This window comes from Manacus candei, unplaced genomic scaffold (assembly GCF_025592945.1).
Source record: "Manacus candei isolate 608988 ecotype Guabito, Panama unplaced genomic scaffold, ASM2559294v1 h1tg000158l, whole genome shotgun sequence".
In the NCBI taxonomy this organism is placed as follows: Eukaryota; Metazoa; Chordata; class Aves; order Passeriformes; family Pipridae; genus Manacus; species Manacus candei.
In genome coordinates this window covers 374,812-402,753 of record NW_026138206.1, presented here as the reverse complement: position 1 = coordinate 402,753, position 27,942 = coordinate 374,812, and the positions used below count along the sequence as shown (strand labels likewise).

The 27,942-nt window shown below is 50.8% G+C and overlaps 1 protein-coding gene across 1 annotated transcript in view; it reads left to right on the top strand.

Moving 5' to 3' along the window:
• Positions 1-27,942, top strand: part of MYO1D (myosin ID) — a 150,350-nt gene that overhangs the window by 89,952 nt on the left and 32,456 nt on the right. The window contains exons 20-21 of the mRNA XM_051772688.1: positions 11-124; positions 5,233-5,387. Of these exons, the coding sequence (XP_051628648.1) occupies positions 11-124; positions 5,233-5,387 (269 nt within the window). The remainder of the gene's footprint in view (positions 1-10; positions 125-5,232; positions 5,388-27,942) is intronic.

Genomic DNA, 27,942 nt, shown 5'->3' with positions numbered 1-27,942 from the left:
TTCCCCCCAGGTCAATCGCTTTAACAAGGTGGAGGACAGAGCCATCTTCATCACTGACAGACACCTCTATAAGATGGACCCCATGAGGCAGTACAAGGTGATGAAGACCATCCCCCTCTACAATGTAAGTACAAGGGCCAGGGAACCTCCTGAGTCTCTCTCAGGGCAGTGCAGCTACTCTTTAGCTCTATTTTCATACCCATAAAATGGAAAAAGACAATTTTTAATACATTTAATGCCTTTATAACAGTTACAGTGCAGTTATTACAGCACCAGAGCATCATGGTGGGATCCTTGGGGTTGTCCTGTGCAGAGCCAGGATCTTTGTGGGTCCCTTCCAACTCACCATATCCTGTGATTCTGTGGTTTTATATCACATTAGCTTTTAATTTCAGTGCATAAAATAAAAGCTAAACCCCAAACTGCCTCTTACACATTTCTACTCTTTCCCTATTTCAGTGTTACTTGCTGTGTGCAGGATCCTGGCCCCATAAGGGGGTTGGCATTTCACAGCAGCTCCTGGCACTATTTCAGTGTCTCTGAGGGTTTGTTTGATCCTTCCTGTCGTGCTGCAATTTATTTATTTATTTGTATTTGTTCATGTTTAATGCAAATCTCACCAGAGCTAAATCTGCACTGGGGTGGGGTCTGGCCTCGGGGGTGGAGCTGCAGGGGCCGAGGCAGCAGATTAGCAGGGCTGGGAGGGGGTGGGAGCACCTCCTCTCTGCTCCTCAGCACCCTGGAGGGGGGGATTCAGCTGCTCTTCATCCCCCCAGCCCGAGGTGGCTCTGCTGTGCTTTATCTCCCCCTGCAGAGCCTGGCTGCTGCTCAGGCACACGTTTTGTTTTTGGGATGTTTGCCCTCGGAGGAGCGACAGAGCTGGCACCTCTGTGTGGCTCAGAGGGCAGAGATGGGATTAGGGTGAGGGTCAAATCTCCTCTGCAGGCTGTGGAGGGAGTGACTGGCTCAGGCTGCATCCCCTGGGGTTGATTTACTGCCCTCTCCAGCCCCAGCTGGGCACCCCCTGCTAATTCCTGCATGCTCACCTTACCCAGAGTGACCAGGCCACTGCAGCTCACTTGCTGTGTCAGCAGTTGTAGGTAAACCTGTATTTATCACAGGTTTGGGACAATGTCTACTTTACCTGCGTGCCTGACGGGTTTAAAGGTGCAGCTTGGAGATTTCCAACAGCAGGAGCCCAGCTCACTGTTGGCAGCCTGAACATTTCCCTCTGAAATCCTTAATGCCTTAAAAATTACAGGAGGTGGGCGAGTCAGACACAGCTTGGGGGTCACCTGGAGAGTATCTGTTACTCTGAAATGGCAGTAATTATTGCTTTTTCACCAAAAAATGGGGTATCTGAAGTAGAATTTCCTTTCCTGCAGAGCTGGAGCACAGGCTGGGTGCTGCCTGTGTGTTGGTTCTCTGGGTGCTCTGCAGCTCCTCAGGCACCAAAGCAGTTGATGGGCTCTGCAGATGAGCCTCTTGCTCTTAGAATTCTTACCTGTAGATATAAATCAGCTTTATTTGGAGATCTGCAGTTGTTCCCTTTACCAACCTACCTCAGGGATTCTTGGCTGGTTTCCTTGACCTGAGCAGGGGTCTCTGGCACTGAGGGCTCCTGGAGTGCTGGGCCCAGGGGAGAGGAGTCCAGAAGACCCTCTGATGACTCCTACAGTGTCAGAATAATATTTCAGAGTGGAAATTGGATCAAAACAAGCTTTGGTGAATTCAGGGGGGTTAAATTTCTGCTCTGTTGGCCACAGCCTCTCCTTTTACCTGCTCCTGCACTGTGGTCCTGGAGAACATTCCCAACCCTACCCATGCACAGCAGGATTGGGCTGTGGGGCTGATGGACTGAGCCCTCTCTGAGCTGCAGGAAGGGGGGAGGAGGAGAGAGTTTGGGGAAGTATTTGGTTCACACACAGCACATGAAATGTTTCACAGAATCCCAGGATGGTTTGGGTGGGAAGGACCTTAAAGCCCATCCAGTGCCACCCCCTGCCATGGGCAGGGACACCTTCCACCAGCCCAGGTTGCTCCAAGCCCCGTCCAACCTGGCCTTGGACACTTCCAGGGGCAGCCACAGCTTCTCTGGGAATTCCATCCCAGCCCCTCACCACCCTCACAGGGAAGAATTTCTCCCCCTGTATCACATCCAAACCTGCTCCCTTTCCATTCGAAGCCATTCCATTTGTATTTCTTCCGCCAGGATTTCCTAAATTGAACTCTGGCAATCAATGCCAGTTGTTTGTTCCTTTCTGTAGTTATATTTTGTCACAGATGCTTTGTATATGCATTGCCTTTCACCTCCAGCCTGCCTTGCACACTCTCCCCTGTTTTTCCCTGTGCCTGATCCCCTCTGTCCTGGCAGCCCTTCCAGTGGCTGATCAGTGACACAGAGATTCCTTCCCTTTTGGGGCAAGAACAGTTGTCTGAAATGCTGTGAAGGGTTTTGGTGGGTGACAATCCCAGCAGAGGGGATGTGTCTGGGTGCACCAGCCCTGTCCCACAGGGTGTGTGTTCTCTGGGAGGACGGATCACCCTCCCCACAGGCAGAGGTGACGATCCTCTCCCTGCTCCCTGTCAGCACAGCAGCACCCTTAGGGCTGGTGTTTCCATGGAAATCTCACTGGAGACTGTCAGCTGGTGGCTGGTGAACCACAACCTTGGGTTTGGCTGCAGAAATCCCTCCCCATCTCCCTCAGCTGGGGTTGCCTGGATGTGGTTTAGCACAGCCCTGCTCAGGGCTCTGCCCTGGCACCAGGGGGAAGGGCTGGAAACTAAAGCAGCTTTGATTTGGCTTAGATGGCAGGAGGGAATCCTGCCCTGGGAGGGTGGGCAGGCCCTGGCACAGGTTACCCAGAGAAGCTGTGGCTGCCCCTGCATCCTTGGAAGTGTCCAAGGCCAGGTTGGAGCAACCTGGGACAGTGGGAGGTGTCCCTGGCCATGGAACTGGATGAGCTTTAAGGTCCCTCCAAGCCAAACCAGGCCATGACTCTGTTATTTGTGTCATTCTGTGCACATGACCAGCAGGACCTTCCCTTTCGACCCCAGTGGATGAAGATGCTGCTTTGGGGGGATTTTCCCTGTGGATTTTCCCTGTGGATTTTCCACGTGTGGTTCCCTCAGAAGTACCAATATACAATTACCTTTTTTGTTCTTACCTGAATTAAAACCAAACAGATAATGGCAGAGAGGAATTAAGAGGCACCCAGGCAGCAGAAAGGCTCTTGCAGGCCCTGTGCAGTGGGAGCACAATGAAGGATGTTCTGTGGAAGCTGAGGGTTTTTTTTCCTGCTCTTCAAGCGCAGCCAATATTAGTGTTGGTAAATACTGAGATAAGCACCTTCTCTGAAATGATTTCTTTTGTGTTGCATTGATTTGTTCAGAGAGTCTTATGGGGAGGGGTGAAATGGGAGGAATTTTGAAGGGCTCTTGGACTCCTAACAGGGTTCTGTTGAATAATTAATGTTTAAATTGCCTTTTCAAATCCGACACTGCGACTTGTTCATCTTTCACACTCGCTGCACATTTAAAACCCCGATGGCAGCAGTCCCCGTGGTGCTATTGTGCTCACAGGAGGGTATTTAAGCATGCAAATTAATTTTAAGGGACACTATAAAGCCAGGCAGCTGTTAATGCCTGTGCATGAAGTGGAGCTTGTTTTGAAAGAGCCTGGGCAGAGAATAAACCCCCCCTGTGCCGGGGGTCACAGCAGGTCCCTGCCAGGGGTCCAGGGGCAGCACTTGCTGCCCTTCAGTCCCTGGGGGAACAAACCAACAAAACCCCAGGGGTTCGGACCTTGGGAAGTGTCTCATCCCAAAACCAGGGCAGGGCTGTTGGCTGAGCTGGGCTTTTCTGGGGTGTGTGAGACAGGCAGAGCTGGAACAGGTTTCTTGGAAATAATCTGTTGTGAGTGTTAAACCAAACCCAGGGGCCAGCCTGGGCTGGGTGGGATCCGTGTTCCAAAGGAGTCAGGAATGTCCAGCTGGAATTGGTGCTCACCCCTCACCAGGTCTGGGGCTCCACAGGAGCCTTTTTCCTTGAGGAAGGGAATAAGGAGACTTTGATTTTCAAAATAATGGTGCATGGGTGCCTCTCACTTGTAGGAGGATGTGGCTTCTCTCTGCAGATCTCTGGGTGACCCAAAGGAGTCATGTGGCCCTTTATTGGAAAAGGAAGCTCTGCTATGTTCTCTCTGTACTCATCATCCTTTAGCCTATTTTATTTAATTTATTTTAATTTATTTTTTTATTTTTTTAAATTCTATTTTATTCTATTTATTTTATTTGATTCTATTTTACTTTTTGAATTTTATTATTCTTTTAATTTTATTTTAATTCAACTTTTTACTTCCCTTTTTAATTCTATTTCTTTTATTCTATTCTATCTGTTTTATTTTATTGTATTCTATTTATCTTATTCTATTTATTTTAATCTATTCTATTTCTTTAATTCTTATCTGTTTGATTTTATTTTATTGTATTCTGTTTTATTCTATTTATCTTATTCTATTTATTTATTTTATTCTATTCTACATTATTCTATTTATTTTATTTTCCTTGCTCTTTTCTCTGGTTTGATGTCCTTGCCTTTTGATGCTTTCTTTTTCCCCTCCTTACCCTTTGTTTCCTCAGCTCAGATTCATTTTCTGCTTTCTCTGATATTCTTCTGAATAACCTGTGCACCCACATTGCCCCCCCTAAGAACTCCCTGCTTTTCCTTTGTGAGATGATGCCAAAGCTTTTGCTGAGCTGGGTGCAGCCACTTCCCAGACAAAAAGAAAACAGCAGAAAATAAAAAACCCAAACCAGACCCCCACACCTTTTTATTTTGTCAGAACAACCAGACCTGAATCCAGGCCTAAACATGGGAATCATCAGGGCTTTGTGGGGTTCATGGTTTATATTCTTGTTATATCCTTGTTTTACCTGTCCCAGGGTCACAGAATTGTTCTGGCTGGAAAAGCCCTTTTAGTTCCTCGAGTCCAGCAGCCAACACCATGGTCACCATTAAACCAGGGCCACATCCACATGTCCTTTGAGTGTCAGGGTCACAGAATCCCAGGATGGTTTGGGTTGGAAGGGACCTCAAAGCCCATCCAGTGCCACCCCCTGCCCTGGGCAGGGACACCTCCCGCTAGCCCACCTTACTCCAAGACAATCCAGCCTGGCCTTGGACATTCCAGGGCTGGGGCATAAGGTTGTTCTTGCTTTCTTTCTCCCCCAGCTGGTGGGGCTGAGCGTGTCCAACGGGAAGGACCAGCTGGTGGTGTTCCACACCAAGGACAGCCGGGACCTCATCGTGTGCCTCTTCAGCCCCGAGCCCTCCAGCGACAGCAGGATCGGCGAGCTGGTGGGAGTCCTGGCCAGCCACTTCAAGAGGTCAGTGCTGGGGGGGTTGGTGGACACTCAGGTCACCTCCTGCAGTCACTGTGGTGCCAAATTCACTGCCTTGCTGGGGTACCAGAGCTTCTCCTGGCGTTTTGGGGACTCACCTTTTGGCTGCAACACTTCATTGCCTCTTCCCCTGCCCTGCCTGTCAGAGCTTGGGGGTTTGGGGAGAAATAGCACTGAGGCTGCCTTCACAAACTGGCCTTGATTTTTGTGGGTTTGAGTGTAAAATAACCCACAGGGAAGGGTTTTAACACCTCAAAGGTGAGGGGGGGGGCCCTTTTCAGATTTAAACGTTTTAAATTTTCTCCGGGGACAGCACTGCAGAAACCAGAGCTGGGTCAGACACTTTGAAAGCATTAGGACACCAAACCAAGGCTTGCTTTTCATGATATGTATTTTAAATGTTACACTTAGATGTTATTCAGAAGAACACTGTAAATATAGTCACAAAATATAGTAATCCCAGGGTCTGATATAGCAAAAATAGGGAGCCTGTGTCTTCGTTAACAATGAATTAATTTAACATTTAAATAGCTGAGACATACCAAGTACTTATCTCATGCCTTAAATAAAAAAACCAGATGTTTATATATCACTCTCAATATTTTAGAGATACACAATGGCTCTTAGGGATTCACAATGGCTCCTGAAGGCTCCTTTCAGCCAAACTCTTAATCTGTAAAACCGAGACAGAGCTTTTTGTTTCTCCAGTTGCTCCCAGTTGTGTCAGCAGGTGATTTATTGCTGAGCTGTAAAATGTCATCTGTGTTTCCTGAAATCTGTTTGCCTGGTAAATCCCTGTGCCAGGGCTGTTTGTTGGGGATCAGTTGGTTACCTGGTTAGCCAGGACTGAGCTGCTGGAGCTCCAGCTGGAGCAGAACAATCCCCTGGACTCCAGGAGCGAGTTCTGGGCAGTCCAGAGCAGCCCCAGGAGTCACAGGAAGGACTCTGTGGAGAAATGGGGTGTGGAATGAGCACCTGGGAGGGTTCCCTGGCTCCTCCAGGGCAGATTCCCAGGAGGAATGTTGCTGATCAGCACGTGCAGCCTTTGCCATTCCCAGTATCAGTGCTCCATTTGTGACTGATAGTGCTGAGCCTTTATGAGTAAATCTTCACACAGAGCTGGGAGTGGCAGGAAAATGAGAGGGAATTTAGGTCACTTGAGGTCCCTGGGTATATTTTCTGCGAATTCAAGGAGGATGTGCTGGCCCAGCCCCTTCTCCCCATGGTGCTGTGGAGCTCAGGGCTGTGTGTGCTGCTGGAGCAGGGGCTGAGTCCACTGGAAATGAATCCTCAGCACTGGCATCACTTGGTTGGGGAAATTTGGGCCTGAAAGGCAACAGAAAACATTCTCTGGTTTTGCTTTTACCTAAATATCATTTAATCTCAAACTCTTGAAGGTTCAGGAGGGGCTGTAAAGCAACACACATTCTTTGGGAATCCTGTGGAGTTGCTGGAGCTCTGTCATGTCTGGCATCACCTTCGGGTGGCTGGTGCTGCTCAGGGCCTTGCCAGGTCTCCAGAGTGCTGTGAAACTCTTGGCTACACTCCAGATCTTGTGTTCAGTGGCCAAACTGCCCAGGAATCCTGTTCCTTTTCCTTGGATGAGTCCCCAGATCTCCAGCCTTTGTCACCTGTGCCACCCTCCACCCCAGCCACTTGTGCTTCATTTTAACCAAGGGTGTTGTGTGACCATCAGCCTGAAATATTGACCTTCATCTAAAGGTGTAAACCCCTGATTTTCAGGGTTTTTTACTGATTTTAACACTGATGTTTCTATCTTGAAAAAGAATTAGGTTTAATCTAATCACTGTCTGGAGGTGAATGGCAGTTAAATACACTCACATGCTGAGAAGCTGCACTTAAATTAGCATTATTTTACTGCTTCAAATGACAAATCTCAGCACAGCTGGTTAAAGGGGAGAGCTGGTCTAAAAGCCCATTTTTCCCAACATCCAAGAAAGGTTCCTGGATTAAGGGTAATGCACAGGACAACTTGCATTTAGCTTTCCTAATATCCCAATATCACGGTTTCCCTCTTTAAAGCAATATCTGTAAATCAAAATGGAAGGAAATATTCGTGGTTTCAGTCACTCTCAATTTTCCAAGAGTCAGAAAATGCTGTCAGTGATGGGATTAGCTGACCCCTGGCTGGAGAGGGGCTTTGGGAATTCCTCATTAACCAGGATTAGTTGGATGTCGTGTGCCCCTGGCAGGGGTCGGGTTTCCCTGTCCTGCCTGGGAGGAGGTGGTTGCTGAGAGCAAAGCCTGGGTCCAGCAGGAAAGCCTTGAGCCTGAAGGTTCACTTTGTGACCCACAGTGGGATTTCAGAGCTCTGCTCCACGTGGGAGCAGCTCCCATGGGTGCCAGGGCTCCCACTGGGGTCCTCTCTGAACACACAGAGCTGTTTCCAGCCATCCCAACATCCCTCCTGGAGCCCTGTGGGAGGTTCCAGCAGGGCTGGGGTGTCACAGCCACCTGTGGTTATGTGGGGGGCAGAAGGCAATGATATTTTAGCTATTTGTGTAATAAAATCATGGCAGTTCAGTGCCACTCTGTGTGTAGGGAAGGGGAGGGGGAGCCTGGTGGGGGAGCCTGTGCTGAGGATGCTCAAACCTTCTCATTCAGCTGTTTGTATCAGATTTTATTATTTTTTCCAAACTCTTTGAGCTGGAAACTTCATTGCTGAGACATCTGTTTGGGAATTTTGGAGGTTTTCAGCAATAAATAGATTGGACACTTCAGAACAGGCCTAGAGGTGACATCTTTAGGTTCTGAATTCTGGCAGCTGCTTTTGGAGACGTGACCCTGTTCCTGTTCTTGGGCATAAAAGCTTCACATTTGGGAATGTTTTGCCTGAGTTCACATCTTTTCACCTACCTGAAGCTGCATCTTTTAAAATTATTCCTGGTAGGAATGGCCTTACCTGGAGGTTGTGCTCCCAAGTGAGTGTTCATGGAGTGTAAAACCAACACGATGCTTCTGTGAGCTGCAAAATGTTCAGTGGAGTTACCAGGAGTTTGAGTCATCCTTCTAATAGATGAGCTAGGTTCATGTTTTTTTTAACAATGCACTTATTTAGGCAGCTGAATTCCCAACAGAAATTATGGGAATACAGCTGAGATGCTGATGTGGCCACAGTGAGTTGATGTCTGCCTGCAAAACATGTCCATGAGCTGAGCTCCCCTGGTGTTTGCTGCTGTTCTCTGGCTGTCTCAGCCCCAGGGATGGGCATCTCCTGCCAGAGCCCTTGTCCCTGCCAGGTGAGAGGAGCTGGGGTTGAGTGAGGGCATGGAATAGCTGGGAAAATCCTCTGGCAGCAGAGAGTGGGGGGTGGTCCCTCGTGTGAAATGGGATCCTGGACACTTGTTGCTGCTCAGCAGGAAGCAGAGATGCTCTGACATGACTTGGGCAGCACAGAGCCCTCATCTTGGTTTCCCAAGGCAGGGAAGCAGCTTTTGGGAGCTGTGGATGTGGCCACAGTGTCCCTGTGAGTGCCAGAGCCTGGGCTGGGAGAGAGGGACCTGAGGAGCTCTTGGAGGGGAGAGGGTGGCTGTAAAGGGGGAGGATTATCAGCCAGGAGTGACTTGTCCTGTCCATCTTTTACACCTTCGTGGCCCTTCAGGCTCTAGAAGATGTTCCAGCTGCTCAGTCCAGCAGACTGAGGACTCTCTGGCTGCACCTCCCTGGGAAGGCCCTGTGGGTTCCTTTGGCTCTCCCCATCCTTGGTCACACTGTGACCCTGTGTGGGTGCTGTCACCTGCCCCCTGGGGGTGTTCAGGCAGCTCAGGTGTCCCCACAGAAGGTTCCCAAGGCCCATCCTGTTCCCATTTATTCCTTTGTTGCTGTGTTGGAGCTGGCAGGGTTTGTTCTGTCTCGCTGCCCACGCGTTCGGATCACTGTGTCACTGCTCTCCCGTGCTTTCTGTTCCCTAATCCCCACATTGTCTGCAGCCACAGCCCTTGGTTTCCTTCCAGGATTCCTGAAGGGCAGGGGGAGTTACCAGTACACAGCAATCCCTGCAGAAGCCCAGCAGAAAATCACTTGCCTGAGGATAATTTGGTGTTTTCCAGCACACTTCAAGACCCATCAGCCAGTTTGGGTCCTCTGTGCCCTGGATTCGTTTCCCTCAGTTCTGGGGCCTCCCCCTGGTGTACCTGGAGCAGGAATTCACACCATCCCAGGGTGTATATGCACATATTACAGAATCATGGAGTGGTTTGAGCTGGGAGGGATCTTAAAGCCCATCCAGTGCCCCCCCCTGCCCTGGGCAGGGACACCTTCCCCTAGCCCAGATTGCTCCAACCTGGCCTTGGACACTTCCAGGGCTGGGGCAGCCACAGCTTCTCTGGGCAACCTGTGCCAGGGCCCAGAATATGTGGGGAAACCAGATGTATATATTCTTAGGTATGTGTAAAATGTGGCAATTCTATGTATAAATATGTGTACATAGATTTAAAAAACCTGGGGAGGGGGAGTCTGTGCCAGCAGAGAACAGAACCCCCAGAACCATCAGGGTTGGAAGAGACCTTCAAGATCATCCAGTCCACTGTAACCCTTCAACAGCTAAACCAGCCTTTCAAAATAAAGTGAAATATTACCAGGTTTGGTGGAAGGTGCCCAGCTTTGCCAGACTTCCATATCAAGCAAGGCTGGCCTGGGAAAGGGCATCCTTCCAAAACATCCTTCCAGAACATCCTCCCAAACCTCTGTGCCTGACAGGGACAGATCTGGGATCAAAGCTTTTATCTGCTGAGTAACAGAGAGATCCTGCTGCAAACAGAGATCCTGGGCCAGAGTTTCTGGCCTGAGCAGAGCAGGAGCCTGAAGGGGAGCAGAGGGATCCCACCTCGGGGGGTGCAGAGGCTGCTCCTCCTCGGGGGGGTGCAGGGAAGCCCAAAGCTGAGCTGGGGCTCAGCCTGGAGGAGACACCTCAGGACACTCACAAAAGCCATTTTTGGGGGAAAAAAGAGCACTTTGACCACTTCCCTGCTATTCAAAGCTTCAGCCTGAGGACTGGAGCTGTTCAAGGCTGAGGACGAGGCATTCAGCCCTCACCCCCTGCCTGCATAAATCAGTGTTTGATAAACCCCCACCGGGGCTGCAGCGATCTGGGGGGTTTAACCTGTTTGGTACAAAGAGAAGAACTCAGAAATGGGGGTTTTTTTTCTGGTGTTCTGCTCTTTGCACCAGCTCCCAGTGTGGCAAACAAAGCCTCCTTTTTGTGAGAGGTGTTAATTTTTGCCCTTGTCTAAGTGGTGCCGTTTGAGGTGATTTTGTCATTAGTCTGAATGTGGAGGGTTTGTCACAGAGATGGAGAGAAACACCCTGTAAATACCCATTTTCAGCCCATTGTGCAGGAGAATTTCGTGTGTTTTTGATGCTGTCTGTAAACAAAGCCAGGGGAGATTCGACATGATGTGAATTTGCTTGTTTAGGGAAAAATGCTCAGCTCAGTGATGAGCCCGGTCTGGAACACAAATCATTTGATTAAAATGGATTCAAGCTTTTTTTTTATTTGATTTTTTTTCCACTGATAAGGAGAAACAAACCTTTCAGCTCAGGCCCAGGAATCAGACAAGAGGTTAAACCTTCAAATTGTCATAAAGGTGTTTTTTTTCATATCAAAACTCAGGTGATTTTCATCAGTTTGAGACTGTTCCTTTCTTTTAAAGCTGTTTGCCTTCCTGTGGTAGAAAACCTTGATTAACTGCTGAGATTTATAGATAAGGGAGCTAAAACAACACTTTCTGTGGAGCCAATGCCAGTCTGGAGGGGATGATGGGGATGTTAACCTTGGGTTTCTGGGACAAAGCAAGAAAGAGGAGCCCAAACTGGGATTTGAGCTGGTGATGTGTCTTCCCAAAGCCTCATTTCAAGGAAATAACCATCTCCCAGGGCAGAGCCTGCACACAAAGGAGGGCTGAACCCCTGCTATCCAATTATCCTGTCACTGGAGCTTTGAGGAGGATCCCTGAGCTGACAGTGGGTGTGTCCAGGGCTCATTCCCAGGCAGCTTCCAGAGGTGCTGCTGAGATCCACAGGAGCCCAGGCCACTCAGCTGCTCCCAAACTGCTGTTTCCTGTGATCTGTCCTTTGTCCCCACTGCCAGCTCTGCTCAGCTGTGCCAGGCTGGCACCACTGTCAGCAGGGCTGGGGCTGACAAAGGCCCAGATTTGAGCCATGTCACAGTTCCCTGGCATTCCTTTCAGGGCTTGAGCTTTGTGTTTTGTGAGGGATTTCCAGTCATAATCCATTTTTGGGAAAGTTCTGCTGGGTTTTGGGTTGAGCCCTGACCCACAGCTTTGAATCACCAGGCACTCGACCCCGGGCAAGGGGGGTGGCAAAGTGGTTTCCTTATACAAAATAAATGTGAAAAAAACCAGTATAAACTAGAAAAATTGGCTTAATTCTCTTGGCTTGTCTTAAGGACTTAAAAAAAATCTTCCAGGATTTAGCTAAAATTTACTTTTGGCTGATTTATGGTATTTATAAGGTTGGAGGGGGCTTGGAGCAACCTGGGCTGGTGGAAGGTGTCCCTGCCCAGGGCAGGGGGTGGCACTGGATGACCTTTAGGTTCCCTCCAACCCAAACCATCCCATGATTCCATGATAATCATCTCTGGTAATTCCTCAGTTGTAATTTAGGTTGAGAAATGACAGTTTTCCTTTGGAAAATGCATTGCATGGATGGAAGGTTTGTTGTCCTGAGCGACTCCAGGACATGGAGAGGTGGAATTGCAGCACCTGATGAGACTCAGTGTCTGTTGGAATTATTTTATATTTTGGAAAACTGTTGTTGCAACTGAGTTTTTGCAAACACTTGTCCTGTGAGAGGGGAGCTCATGAAGGAACTCAGGAGAGGATCATTCCCTGTCTTAAAACTCATCTCCCCTCTGCTACTGCTGTTCATTCTCTGATGGGTCCCTGGCCAGGGAAGCCTCCCCAGCTCACATTCCCATGGAAAAACAGCTTTTTGTTACACTTCTCAGTGTGTTCCTGGCACGGGAAAAACTCCTTATCTCCCTCAGCCCTGGATTTGTAATACTGGGAACACAGTGAGCTCAGGAGAGGGGTTTGGGCTCTCCACAGGCTCCTGAGTTTAGTTTTTGCAGCAGAACTGGGAATCCTTTATTTGAGTCTTGGGCTCTACATCTAAAGTCAGTTCTCTGCCCAATACTGTGAATAGCAGCAATTTATTGGATTTATGGCCTTTGTTTTTTGAGTCTGAAGTGGTTTATTGGTGAGTTTTTCCTCCCCTAACCTGTGTCCTGCTGCCGTTGTATCATCAGCACCAGTTCTGTCCCAAACCCTCTGGAGAGAGAACTCTGCTGTGGCTGAAACACATTCCAGTTCCTTTATTCCAGCATTTTTGTGTAACTGTGGTGCTTTCCCTTCCACAAGCAGCACCTGGATGCTGCAGCTCCATCCAGTGTCCTCCTGGGATGGAAATCTTGGTGGGAATGAAGTCACTGGAGCTCGATGTGCTTTGGAGATTTAACAATTCCCATGGTTTGGTCCCTTGGTGTTTCCTGGAATTGTTTTGTGTTCAGGGCACTTCAACATCAGTGATTGCTTTGGGAATTTGGACCCAGGTTTCCTCAGGAACCGTAATTCCTGTGGAAATGGCTCTGCAGTGACCCAGAGGAGCTCTCAGTGACCCAGAGGAGCTCTCAGTGACCAAGGGGGCTCTCCAGTGACCAGAGGTCCTCTCTAGTGACCCACAGGAGCTCTCAGTGCCCCAAAACAGCTCTGCAGTGACCCAGAGGAGCTCTCAGTGACCCAGAGGAGCTCTCAGTGACCAAAGGAGCTCTCCAGTGACCAAAGGAGCTCTCCAGCCCCACCACCCCATTGTATTGGATTCCCTCCTGAAGCTTTTGCAGAGTGTCCTTGGAGCTGCCCAGTTCATTCCCTCTCTGCAGGTCCTGGATCTGCTGGATGGAACAGGTGAATCCTTTCCATTCTTGGCCAAGCTGCAGCAGCAGGGGGAGACTGGAAGGATTATTTTTGTGCTGTGGGGGGAAAAACCCAGCACTGAAATGTCAGAAATGGTGATAAAACATCCTGGAATAGAAAATCCAAAGCCATCCTCCTCCTCCCCCTCCTCCCTTGGGGTTGCAGAAGCTATCAGACCCCTAAATATGAACATTACAATATTTTAGAGCACTTAACATTTTCTGTGCCCTTTTATGAGTCTCTGTCCAGCTCCCTCCTGTCCTTGAGACATTTATGATCAGAATATAATACCAGTTAAGGCAGTCCCACCCCAGGAGCTGCTGTGGGGCAGTGATACAGCTCCAATCCAGCTCCCCTTTGGGGCTGGGAGCTGGGGATCTCCTCCAGAACAACTGTTAATGTGGGAATAGGAAAATGAGAATGTTTCATCTTAACAAACCTCTTTCAGTGTGTTCATTATCACACCTTTTAACCTATTATTATTCTCAGTCCTGACCCACAGCTCTGGGCATTCATTCAAACTGTGACAGTTTGACACGAATTCACACTTTTTTTCCCCCTGGAAGTGTTCCAAAGACATGTGGATGTGGCACTTGGGTGGTGAACACAGAGGTGCTGCTGGGTTGAGGGTTGGACTCGATGACCTTTAAGGTCTTTCCCAGCTTTAATGATTCTGTGATTCCATGAACCATCACCTTACCCACTGGTAAACAACCTGAGAGCAGCACAAAGTGTCTCTTGAAGAGCCCTGGGTGGTACAAACACAGCCCCAAATCACAGAATCACAGTCATGGAATGGTTTGGGTTGGAAGGGACCTTAAAGCCCATCCAGTGCCACCCCCTGCCATGGGCAGGGACACCTTCCACCAGCCCAGGTTGCTCCAAGCCCTGTCCAACCTGGCCTTGGACACTTCCAGGGATCCAGGGGCAGCCACAGCTTCTCTGGGCACCCTGTGCCAGGGCCTCCCCACCCTCCCAGGGAAGGATTCCTTCCCAATATCCCACCTAACCCTCCCCTCTGGCAGTGGGAAGCCATTCCCCTGTGTCCTCTCCCTCCATCCCTTGGAAACAGTCTCTCTCCATGTTTCTTGTAGCCCTTCAGGTCCTGCAAGGCCACAGTCAGGTCACCCCAAAGTTTCTCTTCTCCAGGCTGAACAATCCCAGCCTTTCCCCCCAGCAGAGCTGCTCCAGCCCTCTGACCATCCTGATGCCTCCTCTGGACTGGCTCCAGCAGCTCCATGTCCTTGCTGTGCTGGGCACTGGGAGCCTCCTGCTTCCCAAATCTCAGCCACAACCAACTTCTACCTTTTGGCTTTATCTGGGGGGGATGTAACTCCTGCCATCTGCCTGGCAGCTCGTGTGTGCTGGAGCTCAGGGATGTGGGGTTGGCAAACAGCTCCTGGAGAGGAGGAATCCTCCCCCTGCCTGCAGTCCCTGTGCTCCTGAGCTGCTGGAAAAGCTGCAGGGCTGGACTCAGAACAGCTGCAGATGTATTTTGGTGTGAACACCCAGCTCCCAGCTCATGCAGCTCCTGGTGAGTTGGGTGTGTTCAGCACCTGCTGTGAGATCCCAGCCCAGCCCTGGCCCCTGTGTCCTCCCTGGGCTGTGGGAAGGGGCTGATCCAGGCTGGCAGCACCAGCAGCTGCTGCTCCCAAACCTTTGGGGTGTCAAAAACAGCTCGTGGTGATGCTCAAATGTCCCCCTGAGCTGTGCAGCCCCTCTGTGCCCAGGGAGTCGCCCCCAGGGTGGGTTTCCCACCTTGATTCCCCCCTGGGGGCTCGTTATTCCCATCTAAAGGTGCTTGGTGGGCTCCTGGTCATCAGCTCTGGGCCAGACCCAGAGTCAGGCTTAGGAGCAGCTTTGCCTTTGAATTGCACCCCTTCAGTTTGGAGAGGGCTGAATGTCAACCAAAAGGTGTTTCTGTAAAGGTGAGGGTTGCAAGGCTGTAACATTTTTAGAGAGATGGAAATTTAATAAAATAGAAAGTCACTGGGTTGGTCACATTTGAAACAATGGGGGGAAAAGATGCACTTTTCTCTTGAGTATTTAATATTCAAGGGAATATCAAATGTTGATATATTGGATATTTGATAAGTATTTCTGCCACTTTTTACATTCTTACATGAAAATAGACATTAGTAAAGCTTTCCCTCTGCTTTTCTGCTCTGTGGCACCTTCAGCAGAGCCAAAATTGCTCTTTTAGGCTTCCCCTCCTCCACCTCTGGCCCTGCTCATTCCATCTCCTGAGCTCAGGGTTTGAGTTGTTCTCTAAGAGAACGTTTTTGGAGATGTCTAAGGAACTTTTTAAATGGACATTAAAGACTTGGCAAAAACACTGGCTCCCAACAATTCCTTCTGAGGCTGAAGCCAAATAAATTCCTATTTAAACGTGACTCCGTGAACCTGATTTTGGAAAAACAAACCCAAGCCACTTATTTCTTGGCAGGCTTTATAGCTTTTATTTTGTCTTTTTGCAACAGATACAGAACTTAATGTGTGAGCTGAAGGTTTAAAGCTCATGATATAAAGCAAAGCAGGCTGGAAAAAAAAGAATCATGTTCCTGGTGGAAAACTGAAGTAGAACAACTTAATCTACTGAATCTGGTGTTTTGCTCTCCTTAAAAACCCTCCTTGTCATGTCTTACCCAAATATCTGAGTGTGTTTGGTCCATGGCTCTCCTTTTTCCCCCCTTGCTCCACCAAATTCCTAAATAAACTGTGGGGTTTTATGCAATATAAGACAGGTTTGCAGAAGTGCAGTTATGGCAATTTTTGTGGTTAGTTTTAATGTGTTGGCTTGGTTTCAGCCCTTCAGAGCCTTAAATCACTTTTGCTTTGCTGTCCCTTAAACATTGCTTTTTTCTCCCCCCTTGTCAAAACAGGCTCATTGAGGATGATCCAAGGCAAATTTCCCTGGAAATCCTCTTTGTTCACAGGGTCAGGCTGAAAGCCTTTGCTCCTGCCTGCAGCTGGGGAGTTGGGTGTGATAATTTATTGTCCAAATAGGATGTTTTATGGGATGTTCTAACGCTAAATTGAGGGGAGAAGAACAGAAATTGCTGGTGTGGATTCCCCAGATCTTTTTTTCCAAATTTTTTCCCCAAGTAAGGATGGTTTTTACAGTGAGTGTGGGCAGGCCCTGGCACAGGTTGCCCAGAGAATCTGTGGCTGCCCCAGCCCTGGAAGTGTCCAAGGCCAGGTTGGAGCAACTTGGGATAGTGGGAGGTGTCCCCACCCATGGCAGGGGTTGGAATGGGATGAGCTTTAAGGTCCCTCCCATCCTGTGATTCTGGGATAACTCTGTTCAGAGGAGCCAGCTGGAGTTCAGGCTCCCTCCCCACCCTCCATGGTGGTGGATCAGGGTTGTGCCTTGGCCTGTCCCAGCTCCCAGGACAGCCCTGGAGCTGAGCTGTTCCCAGCCCTGAGCTCTGGGATCCCTTGGGGATGCTTTAAACAGCTAAAAATCCCACGGTGGAAAATGTCACCTTAAAGGATCTGACCTCAGAAAAGAGCTGCTGGTGCCAGGCTGATGGGGCATGTCTGGAGCTGCACAGCCTGGGATGATCAGAGGGACAGCCTGGATTGCCTGGAAACCTGGGATTTGGAGGCAGAACGTGGAGTACTCGGGGCTGTGTGTGGGGGAAGATTTGCAGCACAGTGGCTGTGTCTGTGTGTGGGATGGAACAGGCTCAGGGCTGAGCAGGGTCTGCAGGACCTGCCGTGTCCATCCCGGGGTTTGTGCTCCAGGCAGCGACTCCAGTGCTCATCTCACCCCCAGCTCCAGCCTCATCCCCCTGCAGCCTCTCCAGGGCAGCTCCCCAGGGTCCTTGTGGCACTCCAGAGCCTTCTCCTGGGAGTTCAGTGGGAATTGCAGCAGCTGGAGATGCCTCCAGTGTCTCCACCGCGCTGCTCTTCCCCAGGGCAAACAATGAGCCCTTTTCCTGCTGCGACGCTCCCTGGTTCCATAAGCAGTTGGCAAAAGGAGCTTCATGTGATCCTGGGATCACAGAATATCCTGAGCTGGGAGGGACCCTCGAGTCCAGCTCCTTGGAGGGAGTTTGGGGTTGGAGTGGCTGGAATGGCTGGGGAGGGGGCAACTCTCAGGACTGATTTCACTGTTCCATCCCATCCTTTCCTTCAAGGATTTCATTTGGGAGCTGCAGCACTGGGGGGGGTGTAAATGCAATTCAGGTGATACAAAGCAACTCAGGGAAAGCCCAAAAAGCACCTGCTGCTTCCACCTTTGGATCCTATCCAGCCCTGGAGGTGGAGGAGCTGGTTTGTTGTCATTCCCAGTAGTGGGAATGTTGGGGTAGGAGGAGCTCTGGGCACACACCAGGTGTGGAGAACAGCGAGAGACTCCTCCAGCAGCAGAGAACTCAAATTTCCTAGCAGCATCATTTTCCACATGTCCCTCTCTCCTGGTGTCCCAAGGACCTCGAGGAGCAGCACTGGGCCTGTTCCCAGGCTCCTCAGCAGCCAAGGCTTGGGAACAACCTGCTGGATTAATTCTTAGAGGCAGAACTGAATAGGGTTTAAACTTGGGTGTCAAGCAGCATTTCCACAGCTTTACCCAGCCTGTCTGACACTGCACTGGGAATGCTGCCCTTGGCTTGGTGTGAGCACTCCAGGGAGCTCTGTGGGGAAGGGGCAGGGAAAGGGCTTTGTCCCTTGGGTCCGTGTCCCTCTGGGCTCTCAGTGGCTCAGTTTGGGGCTCTGTCCACTGGTGACACCCTCCTGGCCTGGGACATCCCTCCCTTTGCCCAGCTGGCCTTGGCCTTGGCCTCCCAAGGGCCTCTCCTCCACAGCCATCCTCCCTCTCACTTCCCATCTCTCCTCTGTCCCATCCCTAAAAAGCACAAGGTGCTCCCCAGGCTCCTGGCACAAAGGGCAGTTTGGTTCTCTGCCCAACTCTCTCTTTCTTTTTTTCTCTCTTTCCCCCCCAAATCCCTCTGTAGAACAGGGGCAGGGAGGAGTGCTTGGGGGTTCATTTCCTCAGCACAAAAACCCTGAGAGGTGGGAAAAGCCCTCAGACAGGAAAGGGGATAATGCTCCGAATCCATGAAATCCCCGTGGCCTAAAATCCCAGCCTGCCTTTCCCCACACTCCTTGTCAGCAGCTTCCTCCACACCCCCAGTTCCACACTGGGGGCCTGGGCACAGCTCTGTGTGCTGCTGATCCCTGAGTCAGGAGCTGCCCATCCCAGGAGGACACAGCTGCTCCCAGGAAGGCACCACAACGTTCCATCCATTCCTTCCTTCTCCAGCATTTCCCTCGGCTGAGGACCCCGGTGACCGACAGCAAACAGGAACAACACCAAAAAAAAGCTCCACCACGGTCATATTTACTGGTGACCTACTTAAACCCCGTCTCCTGTGCCCTGTTGGGGTGTGCTGCAGTGCTGCCTGGCTCCAGGCTCCCGGGGGTTGCTGGTGGAATGATAATGAATTCAAAACGTGGCCCCTCTCCTGTTCCACTGCGCTTTCTCAAAGACATGGTTTTATTTTTTATTGCATCATTTAGGCTTCTCTTTTTTTCTCCTCCCTCACTTGTGATGTATTATTCCCATTTGTGGTCTCCCTGCTCTGTGCTCTGGCTGCAGGCAGAGCTGCTGTTTGAAGTGATGCTGTTAAATCACAGGATGCCTCAATCTTCTGATAATTTCTCTGTTTTTGAGGAAAATGAGGCTCTTAGCTCTATCCTGGAGAGTCTGAGCTGTGCTGTCAAAGGCTTGTGTTTGTTGAGCATCATTTTGTCTTGCTGGTGAAAATAATCCAGCAGGGGTGATTATTTATTTAACAAATGCTTTACACCTACTCCAGTGTATTTTTGTAGGGTTGCTGTAAATGGGTTTGCAGTGCAGGAGGGGAAGTCATCAGCATTTTGCTTATTCAGAGAGTCATGGAATGGTTTGGGTTGGAAGTTGCCCAGAGAAGCTGTGGCTGCCCCTGGATCCCTGGAAGTGTCCAAGGCCAGGTTGGATGGAGCTTGGAGCAACCTGGGCTGGTGGAAGGTGTCCCTGCCCATGGCAGGGGTGGGACTGGATGGACTTTAAGGTCCCTTCCAACCCAAACTATTCCATGATTCTGTGATTCCATAATCACACCTGAAATGCTCATTTCTGGTGACTCCAGAACCTTCTGGGTTTCCACCTTCAGAAGCACAAACCAGCCCATGTTTTCACTCCAGCCTGAAGTCCCTGATCTCCAATCCAAACAGATTTTCTGAGCACATGTATAGAAACACATAAAATAAATACTGTGGGGTGGCTTCTGCATTTCTCAGCCCCCCATAACTGTGTTGCTGGAGCTAAGCCCTGTTGGTTTTAGGTGTATATAACAAATTCAGCTTCTTGCAGTCCCTAGGATCATGGAATTGTTCAGGTTGGAAAAGCCCTCCAAGACCAGAGTCCAGCCAAGCCCCAGCACTGCCAGGGCCACCACTAACCCATGTCCCCAAGTGCCACATCTGCATTTAACCCCCTCCAGGGATGGGACTCCCCCACTGCCCTGGGCAGCCTGTTCAGATGATTGTGCAGCTAATTCTTGTTTTCTCACCAAACACTGTTGCAGTTGGGGTTGTTTTCATTATTGGAGGTGCAGAGGGAGCATTTCCCACCCTGTCCCTGCCCCCTCTGGGTTGTTGCCATGTGCTGCCCCTGGAGGACAGGACAGTGCCCTGTGCTGTCCCCACGGGAGGTGACAGCAATGGTGGAGGTGAGGGGAGAAGAGCTAATTAGCTCCTCTATACTGGTAAAACCACTCAAGATCTATGGAAATTAATTCAGTTTCTGGCTCCAGGGCACTGGCTTCAAATTAGAGTGTAAGTAATGTTTTGTTCTGCTCTAAGTAGTGAGGAGGAGCTGGTCAGGGCAGAGCATAAACATGGGAACAGCTTGGTGTTGTTGGAGCTCCAGACTGCTGATTCAGGAGGAGGAACCTCAGCCCTGGTGTCTCCTGAGTCAGACTCTGCCCTTTCCTCCATCTGGGAGAACTCACAGGTGATGACTGAGCTTTATAAAGTGAGTTTTTGGAGCCTTGGGAGTGGGTGTCACTGCCTCATTAGGGAAATTGGGATGCGTGTGCCTGTTCTCAGGCACGACAGTCCTCACCCCTCCTCCCTCCCAAACCACCAGGAGTTAAACTGGGACTGACTGGAGGAGCTGCCAGAGAAGTTCTTGCCACCAAATGTGGCTCTGGGAGGAAGAAGGTCGAGGTTACAGTGAGGGGTATTGTCTGTCCAGGTCTGTGTCCAGGGGGGTTGATGGGGGCAGGTTAAATGGAGGATTTAAAACCACACAGAGCAAACAGGAGAAAGGAACAGCCCTGCTTTTGTTGACCAGAGAGTCTTTGTCACAGCCAGTGGGATTTTAATGCCACCCCATGTCCACGTGTCCCAGCTGCCCTCGTGGCTGTGTGGGCTCTGATGGCTGCTGGCCCCTCCCAGGGCCTGGCACTGATCAGGAGAAGTGTCTTATCTGCTCATCTGCTTTCATTTCAATTAATCTTCCAGAGCCCCTGGTATAAATTAATATTCCCAGTCCACAGGGTGCCTTGCATAAAGCCTTTTTACATATAAATGGCCCCATATATCGTGTAAGGGAGCTGTGATTCACGGGCTGATACATGTTAGAGCTGAGGTGGGAGCCAGCTGACTAATTTATACCAAGTAATTAGATCCTGAATTAAATGCACAAAAAAAGATTGTTATTTTTTTTATCCCTCCTTGCTTTTCCTTGTGTGAACTCAGATGAGCTGATCCTGGAGCAGGGGAGGTGTTCCTCCTTCTCCATCCCCCCCTCCTGGTATCTGCTGGGAGCCTCGAGGGGCAGCTACAGGAAGATTTACAGGGATGGCTCCTTCTCACAGGAGTGTGTTTGTGTTTGCCTGGATAGATCACTTTGACAGGGATGTTTTGTTAATGTACAGGTGGAGGACAACCAAAAGCAATAAAATAAACATGTCTTTTTATAGATCCTGGGATGGTTTGGGTTGGAGGGGACATTAAAGCTCATCCCGTTCCACCCCCTGCCATGGGCAGGGACACCTTCCACCAGCCCAGGTTGCTCCAAGCCCTGTCCAACCTGGCCTTGGACACTTCCAGGGCTGGGGCAGCCACAGCTTCTCTGGGAAATGCCCCCTCACACCCCTCAGCCCACCCCTGGCACGGGAGGTCATTCCTTTGCTCATCTCATGGAGATGCCAATGGGAGGAGAGTTCCAGCAGCTGAGCTGGGCTGTCACCTCCTGCCCACCACGGGGACAGCCCCTCCTGAGCTGCCACATCCCCTCATTCTGAGCCCCCCAGCTCCTGCCAGGTGGGTGCCACCATCCCCCCATCCCACAGACCCGCTGGAATCTGCGCCGGGGCTGAGGGTGGATCCAAACCCTGCTGCATTCCCAGCTGGGATTCCAGCAGAGAGGCTGGAAGGGCTGAGCTCTGCCCGTGCTGGGAAGGACAGTGAACCCTCCCACGTGTCAGACAGGGCCAGCAGTGACTCCCAGGGGTCCTTGGCAGGGGGGTTGACCCCCGGTGCCATCTCGTCCTGCTGCAATCCCAAACCCCAGCCCAGTCTCCCCAGCCAGCCCAGCTATTTTTAGCCTGGTTTCCCAGGGAAACGGGGTTTTATGTGGCTGCTGCATCCTCAGATTGACAGTGAGGGAGAGAGGTAGCAAAGATCATTCTCTGGGAGATTTTTTGTGGCGAAAATGGCTCGTTTTGATTAAAGAGACAAGCCCTGAAATGTCGGTGCAGCCAACACGGGGGGGTTCAGCATCCCCAGCCCACCAAGTGTCCCAGCATGGAAATGCCAGACTGGGAGTGAGGGAAGGGTGTTGAGGGACAGGGAAGGGGTTTGTTGGGGGTTATTGATTTTTTAGGAAAGCAGACTGCAGTTGTTTCTCCACTCTCAGCTCATCTTCTTGACGGTCTTCATGGAAGCAGAAAAGGTGCTTTTGTGGTGCCTCCAGCCACAAGCAGCAGCATCTGCTAAATGCATCCTTTTCCTTTTTTTTAATGTGGAAAAGGGGAAAGGAAAGGCATTTCAGTGCCTGAGCCCAGGGACCCTGGGCTGCTGGGAACTTCTTAGCCCCGTGAGATTGGTACATTCAGGCTTGGTGTTCTCATCTAAATCCAGGCTGTGACACTTCCTCCCAGGAACTTTTGAAGAGGGTAAAATGGGTGATTAAACCCCTTAATCATCAATGTGTCACCTCAACAGCCAGCCCATGATGTGTTTCAGCTGGAGGGTGGATGTGGGAGAGGATCCTGTTCTCCAGAGTCGGTCACCGTGAGGGGCATCCCCACGACTCGGGTGTGAAGGGGGGGTTTGAAGCAAACCTTAACCAGTAGAGGTGTCCAGTGCCACTTCTGAATCCCTTGTGCTGCATCAGGAATCTGCCAAGGGCTGGTAGGTGAGCCCCAGGACCTGCAGGAGCCTCCTGCCTTTGTGCAGTGGGACAGGGGGTGTCCCCAGGGTGTCCCACCAGCAGCCCGTGTTCAGGGCCTTCATTCCACCATCCACCTCCAAATCTGAGCAGGGTTAATTAATCTCCAGCAGTTTAATGAGTCCCACTCTGGGGCAAGTGGGATAGGGAGGCCAGTTCCCAAAGTGCCCATGGCTGCTTGTTGTCCATGTGCAGTGTGGAGGGAGGTGTTTGCCCAGCTGCTGGTCAGGGTTCAGTTTGGCTCAGGCTGGAATTAATTTGCCTTGTAATAAGGAATTACATGAAGACTTTTGAATGTTAATAGTCCTCTTGTGCCTCTGTGACAGCTCCACTGGTGCTGTACCCTGCAAATTGGCCAGGAGGAACCAGGAAGGACAAGAGGAAAGAACAGGACATGAGGATGAGCTTGGGAAGGGCAGGAAAAAAACAGCTTGGAGGGAACCTGCTTTAAAGAAAGCTCAGGCTGGTCCAGTCCTCACACCTCAGTGGGACTGAACTGGGATTTCATTGCCCAGGGGAACTCCCCACTGTCCAGCCTACCCCCAGGAGGTGCTGGGGTGCACCAGTGGGTGCCAAGGGTGTCCCACTGGTGGGAAGGTCCCTGGGCAACTGGAGGCTGAGGAACTGCAGGGGGAGGGATCTGTGCTGGTGACTCCTCTGCTGGGGGCTTCAACTTCGGGTTTCTTATCCCAGAATGATCAAATCAGCAAGGTTGGAAAAGTCCTCTAAGCTCATCAAGTCCATTGCCAAGGCCACCACTGCCATGTCCCCAAGTGCCACATCCACAGGGCTTTTAGATCCCTCCAGGGATGGAGACTCCACCCCTGCCCTGCACAGCCTGTGTGTCAGTTCTGGACAACTTTCCATGGATAAATTTTCCCAAAATCCAACCTGACCCTCCCCTGGCACAGCTGGAGGCCGTTCCCTCTCCTCCTGTCCCTTGTTCCCTGGGAGCAGAGCCCGACCCTCCCTGGGTCTCCTCTCCTGTCAGGGAGTTACAGAGTGAGAAGTCCCCCCTGAGCCTCCCCCCTGAGCAAAGCAGGGACAGATTAAAGTTTAATAAGAAACCTTTAATCCTCACTTTCTGTATGTGAGCAGCAGGGCTGGTTGAAGTGCCAGTTTAGGCTGCCATGGGGCACAGGAGGAACAGGGAGAGGGGGAGATTCCCGTGGCTGTGCCCAGGCTGGGATGGAACTGGAGCTTTTGGTGTCAGTGGGGTGGGAGAGTGATAGACCTCGATGGGGTAACGAGGTGAGCAAGGCTGGGCCATCACTGTGAGTCCTGTCCAGGCTGTTGCCAGGTATTTCCTTTAAATAAATTGAATAACTTTTGTATTTATGAAATCTGAGGTAACCTGCAATGAGTGATGACTTTGAGGTTACACCCAAAACTGTCACCACCTCCTGGAGCTGTCACTGCCAGGCCTGAGCTGCCTCATCCTTCCACTGGGCAAATCTCCTCCTCTGAGTGACCTTGTGCTCTTAACATGCTCTCAATCCAACCCTGCCCTCAGTGCAGCACTGAGACACCCTGGGATGGGCCAGAGGGGCTTTGGACAAAGGCCTGGATCAACAGGACAAGGGGGAATGGCTTCCCACTGACGTGGAAAAGGGTTCATTGGGATACTGGGGGGAAATTCCTCCCTGTGAGGGTGGGCAGGCCCTGGCACAGGGTGCCCAGAGGAGCTGTGGCTGCCCCTGGATCCCTGGAAGTGTCCAAGGCCAGGTTGGAGCAACCTTGGGCTAGTGGAAGGTGTCCCTGCCCATGGCAGGGGAGGCACTGGATGAGTTTTAATGTCCCTTCCACCCAAACCATTCCATGATCTTGCCCACAGGATTAGAGGAGTGTTTTGTTTGTATTTATGTGGGGAAAAATAGCAAACTTGATGACTTATCTGAACACAGAGAGGTCAGTGCTGCTGGCCCAGTGTCCATGACCCCCCTGGGATTCTGGACTCCTCGTGTGGGGTCATGGCAGTCCCATGTCAGTTGTGATCACACATCTCCTGTGGCTCATGGCAGTGTATTCACTGTGTTGTGGTTGGAGCTAAATATAGAGTGGGAAAGGGCAGGATGGCCAACACTGACCTAGTTCTGGGGCTTGGCGTGGTTGACTTTTTTTGAAGACTTAGTAAAAAGAGATAAAAGCTGTCTGCCTGTCACCTTGGCTTCTCAGGGATGCTTTCTTTGCAGGAGGTTGTTCCCTGGTCGGTGCCTTCCTTTGGGTTTGGTGAGAGAATTCAACCATGCTGAGCTCAGTGCAAACCTGAGTGGGGATGGGGAGGAGATCTGTGAGAAGGAGTTTAGTGGTCCCCTGTCCCTGCCCCTGGTTTGCCTTGTTGTTGCTGCTGGGGAGGTCACTGAGCCTCTCTGGGAGTGTGCAGGACCCCCCAGAGCCCAGTCATGGGGCACTCAGTCACTGGAGGCTGCTTGGAGATCAATTAACTTGGAACTGTAAAGCTCATTAACCCAGAGAAGAACACCTTCAGTCCTGGGTTATGAGCAGTAAGGAGAGGAGGGACTGTGAGCCTGGCAAAGGCACAGAGCAGGTTAACATTGCATTTGGCTCCACTTTGGGGGCTGTTTGTCCAACCAGCTCCCAGCAGGCAGCAGTGGGATGGAGAAAACCAGGTTGCCTAAGGATTGGGTCCTTTTCTTGTAAATACCAGCCCTGGCACAGCAGCTGATCCCTCCTCCCTGCTCACCTCCCACGGGCAGAGTTGGTGCATTTGCATTCCGTGGCCAGTGCAGAGCACACACGTGTTGTGTGACAGCCACAGACATGGCAGGGCAGGCTTTGCTTTGCCTTCCCCCCCATGAAGTGGTTGTTTGGATACCCTGGCAGTTAATTCTGCTCTTAGTTTATTTGTCTTCTCCCTCCCCCTGAGATTCGGGGGCAGAGTGGGGACAGAGGGACCCTCAGTACCAGTGGAGGGAACCCAGCCTGAAATGCACCTTTGCCTTCAAAAGACAGATTTATATTTCTTCTTTCACTCCCAAATATCAACTGTCAGCAGAGGGAAATGTGGGATGGCAAAGTTTTTAAGTGTGCAACAGCTTCGTGGGTTTTTTTACCAAGAGCTTATTTTTAACCATAAACTTTCCAGGGGAAAGTTCTCAACTTTTCTCTGCACTTACAAAAGGTCAGCTCCTGTCCCAGGCTGTCCTGTGTGAATCTGCTGCCAAGTCCTGCTCCCAGTTGGAGCCTTCACCTCCCCATCCCTGCTCTTGGCTTTCGGGGCAGCCTTGGGTTGAATTCCCAGGAATCCAGCTGAATTCCTGCCCCTTGTCTCAGTTTCTCAGAGAAGTGATCTGACAGGGCCTCCAGGCTGGGATTCCAAGAGACCTAGCAGGTGTAAATACCAGGGGAGATGGATGCCCTCTGATCCTTGTGCCCTTTCTCCCTGAGGGAGCTGTTGAGCCCCACATCTCCCTCCCCCCGTGCCAGAGCTGCTCTGTCCAGAGAAAAGTTTTCTCTGCCCCTGGGAAAGTTTGTCTTTAGTCTGAGCCTTCCCGAGCTGATGCCTCCACAGGGTTTGCACTGGGTTTGCTGGTGCCAGGTTTAATTAAGCTGGGGTTCCTTGGTGTCTAGACAGGTGGGTCTCACTGTGAGGGCACTTGGTGAAGGATCTTTGTGGGGTGACGCCCTCGCCCCGTCCTGTTTGAGGTGTGTCCTGATTCACCCTGGCCCTGCTGAAAGAGGCCTAATGGGCTTGGTTTCCTTGCTTCACCTGTCATCCTCCTTGTTTTCTTTCCAGCAGACTCAGAACTGCTTTTTCAAGGTACTTGCCCAGCTGGAATATCCCTAAATATGCATAAAGTCCCAAGTCAGGTCTCCTGCACAGATCCCCGGGAGCACAGCACACAGGATGTTAAAGCAGGGGCTCTATGAATCTTTAAACAGAGGTAACAAGCCATGGAAGGGGTGGTAGGTGACGAAATGGAGGTGAGGAAAGAGGCAAATGAGATCCCTGCTGTGTAAGTGCCCTTTCCCCGGGTTCTGAGGCTCCCTCACTGCTCACGGGGCTGTGGCTTTGCTGTGTCAGCTCCAAGCCTGTGCTGGGCACTGCTGATTATGCAGAGCAGCTCTAAAGCTGCTGCTTTATCCAAGCCATGAATTTCCACCAGGGAAATTAAGGAGGGGTTTTTTTTCTGCAGAGTGGTTGAAGGAAGAAAGGCTTTATCCAGCCCCATCTTCCCTGTGTGCTCCTGAGACTGGGTGTTGGTGATGGGGAGTGCCCATGGAACCCAGGGCAGGTCGTGCCAAGGGACACTTGCCCATCCCTGGAAGTGTCCAGGGCCAGGTTGGACAGGGCTTGGAGCAACCTGGGCTGGTGGAAGGTGTCCCTGCCCATGGCAGGGGGTGGCACTGGATGGGCTTTGAGGTCCCTTCCCATCCAAAGCAGTCTGGGATTCTGGGATTCCATGATCTTGGACTTGAAGACCAAGCTCTGATTCCATTTGCAGTGGGGCCAGTTCTGAAATTATTCAGAAATTACTTTTAAACAATATGTTGTTGATCTCACCCTGTAGCATAAAATCATAGAATCATGGAATGGTTTGGGTGTGAAGGGACCTTCAAGATGATCCAGTGCCACCCCCTGCCATGGGCAGGGACACCTTCCACCAGCCCAGGTGGCTCCAAGCCCCGTCCAGCCTGGCCTTGGACACTTCCAGGGATCCAGGGGCAGCCACAGCTTCCCTGGGCAACCTGTGCCAGGGCCTCCCCACCCTCACATTCCTTCCCAATATCCCATCTAACCCTACTCTTTGTCAGTTTGAAGCCATTCCAGCCTTGTTCTGTCACTCTGTGTTCTTGCAAAAAGTCCCTCTCCAGCATTGTTTTAGGTAAGGATACAGAACATCAATAAATCTGATTATCAAATTCACCAGCTCTTTTCCAAGGAATGAGGAGGAGAGGGAAAGGGGAGTGCCTGGAATACAGGGATTTGTAGGTTCCTGTGTCAGCAGCCTCAGAGACCAGCATGGGGTCGGTGCTCCTCAAGTGTTCCTTCATAGGCTGGGAAATTCCAGCATCATCAGCTCATCCAGGGCTCATCCCTTTTGGCATCCCTGGGAGGGTGGTTGCCAATGATGTGTTGCTGCATCTCCTGCTCTGAGTTCAAAGGAATTGGGTTAATGAG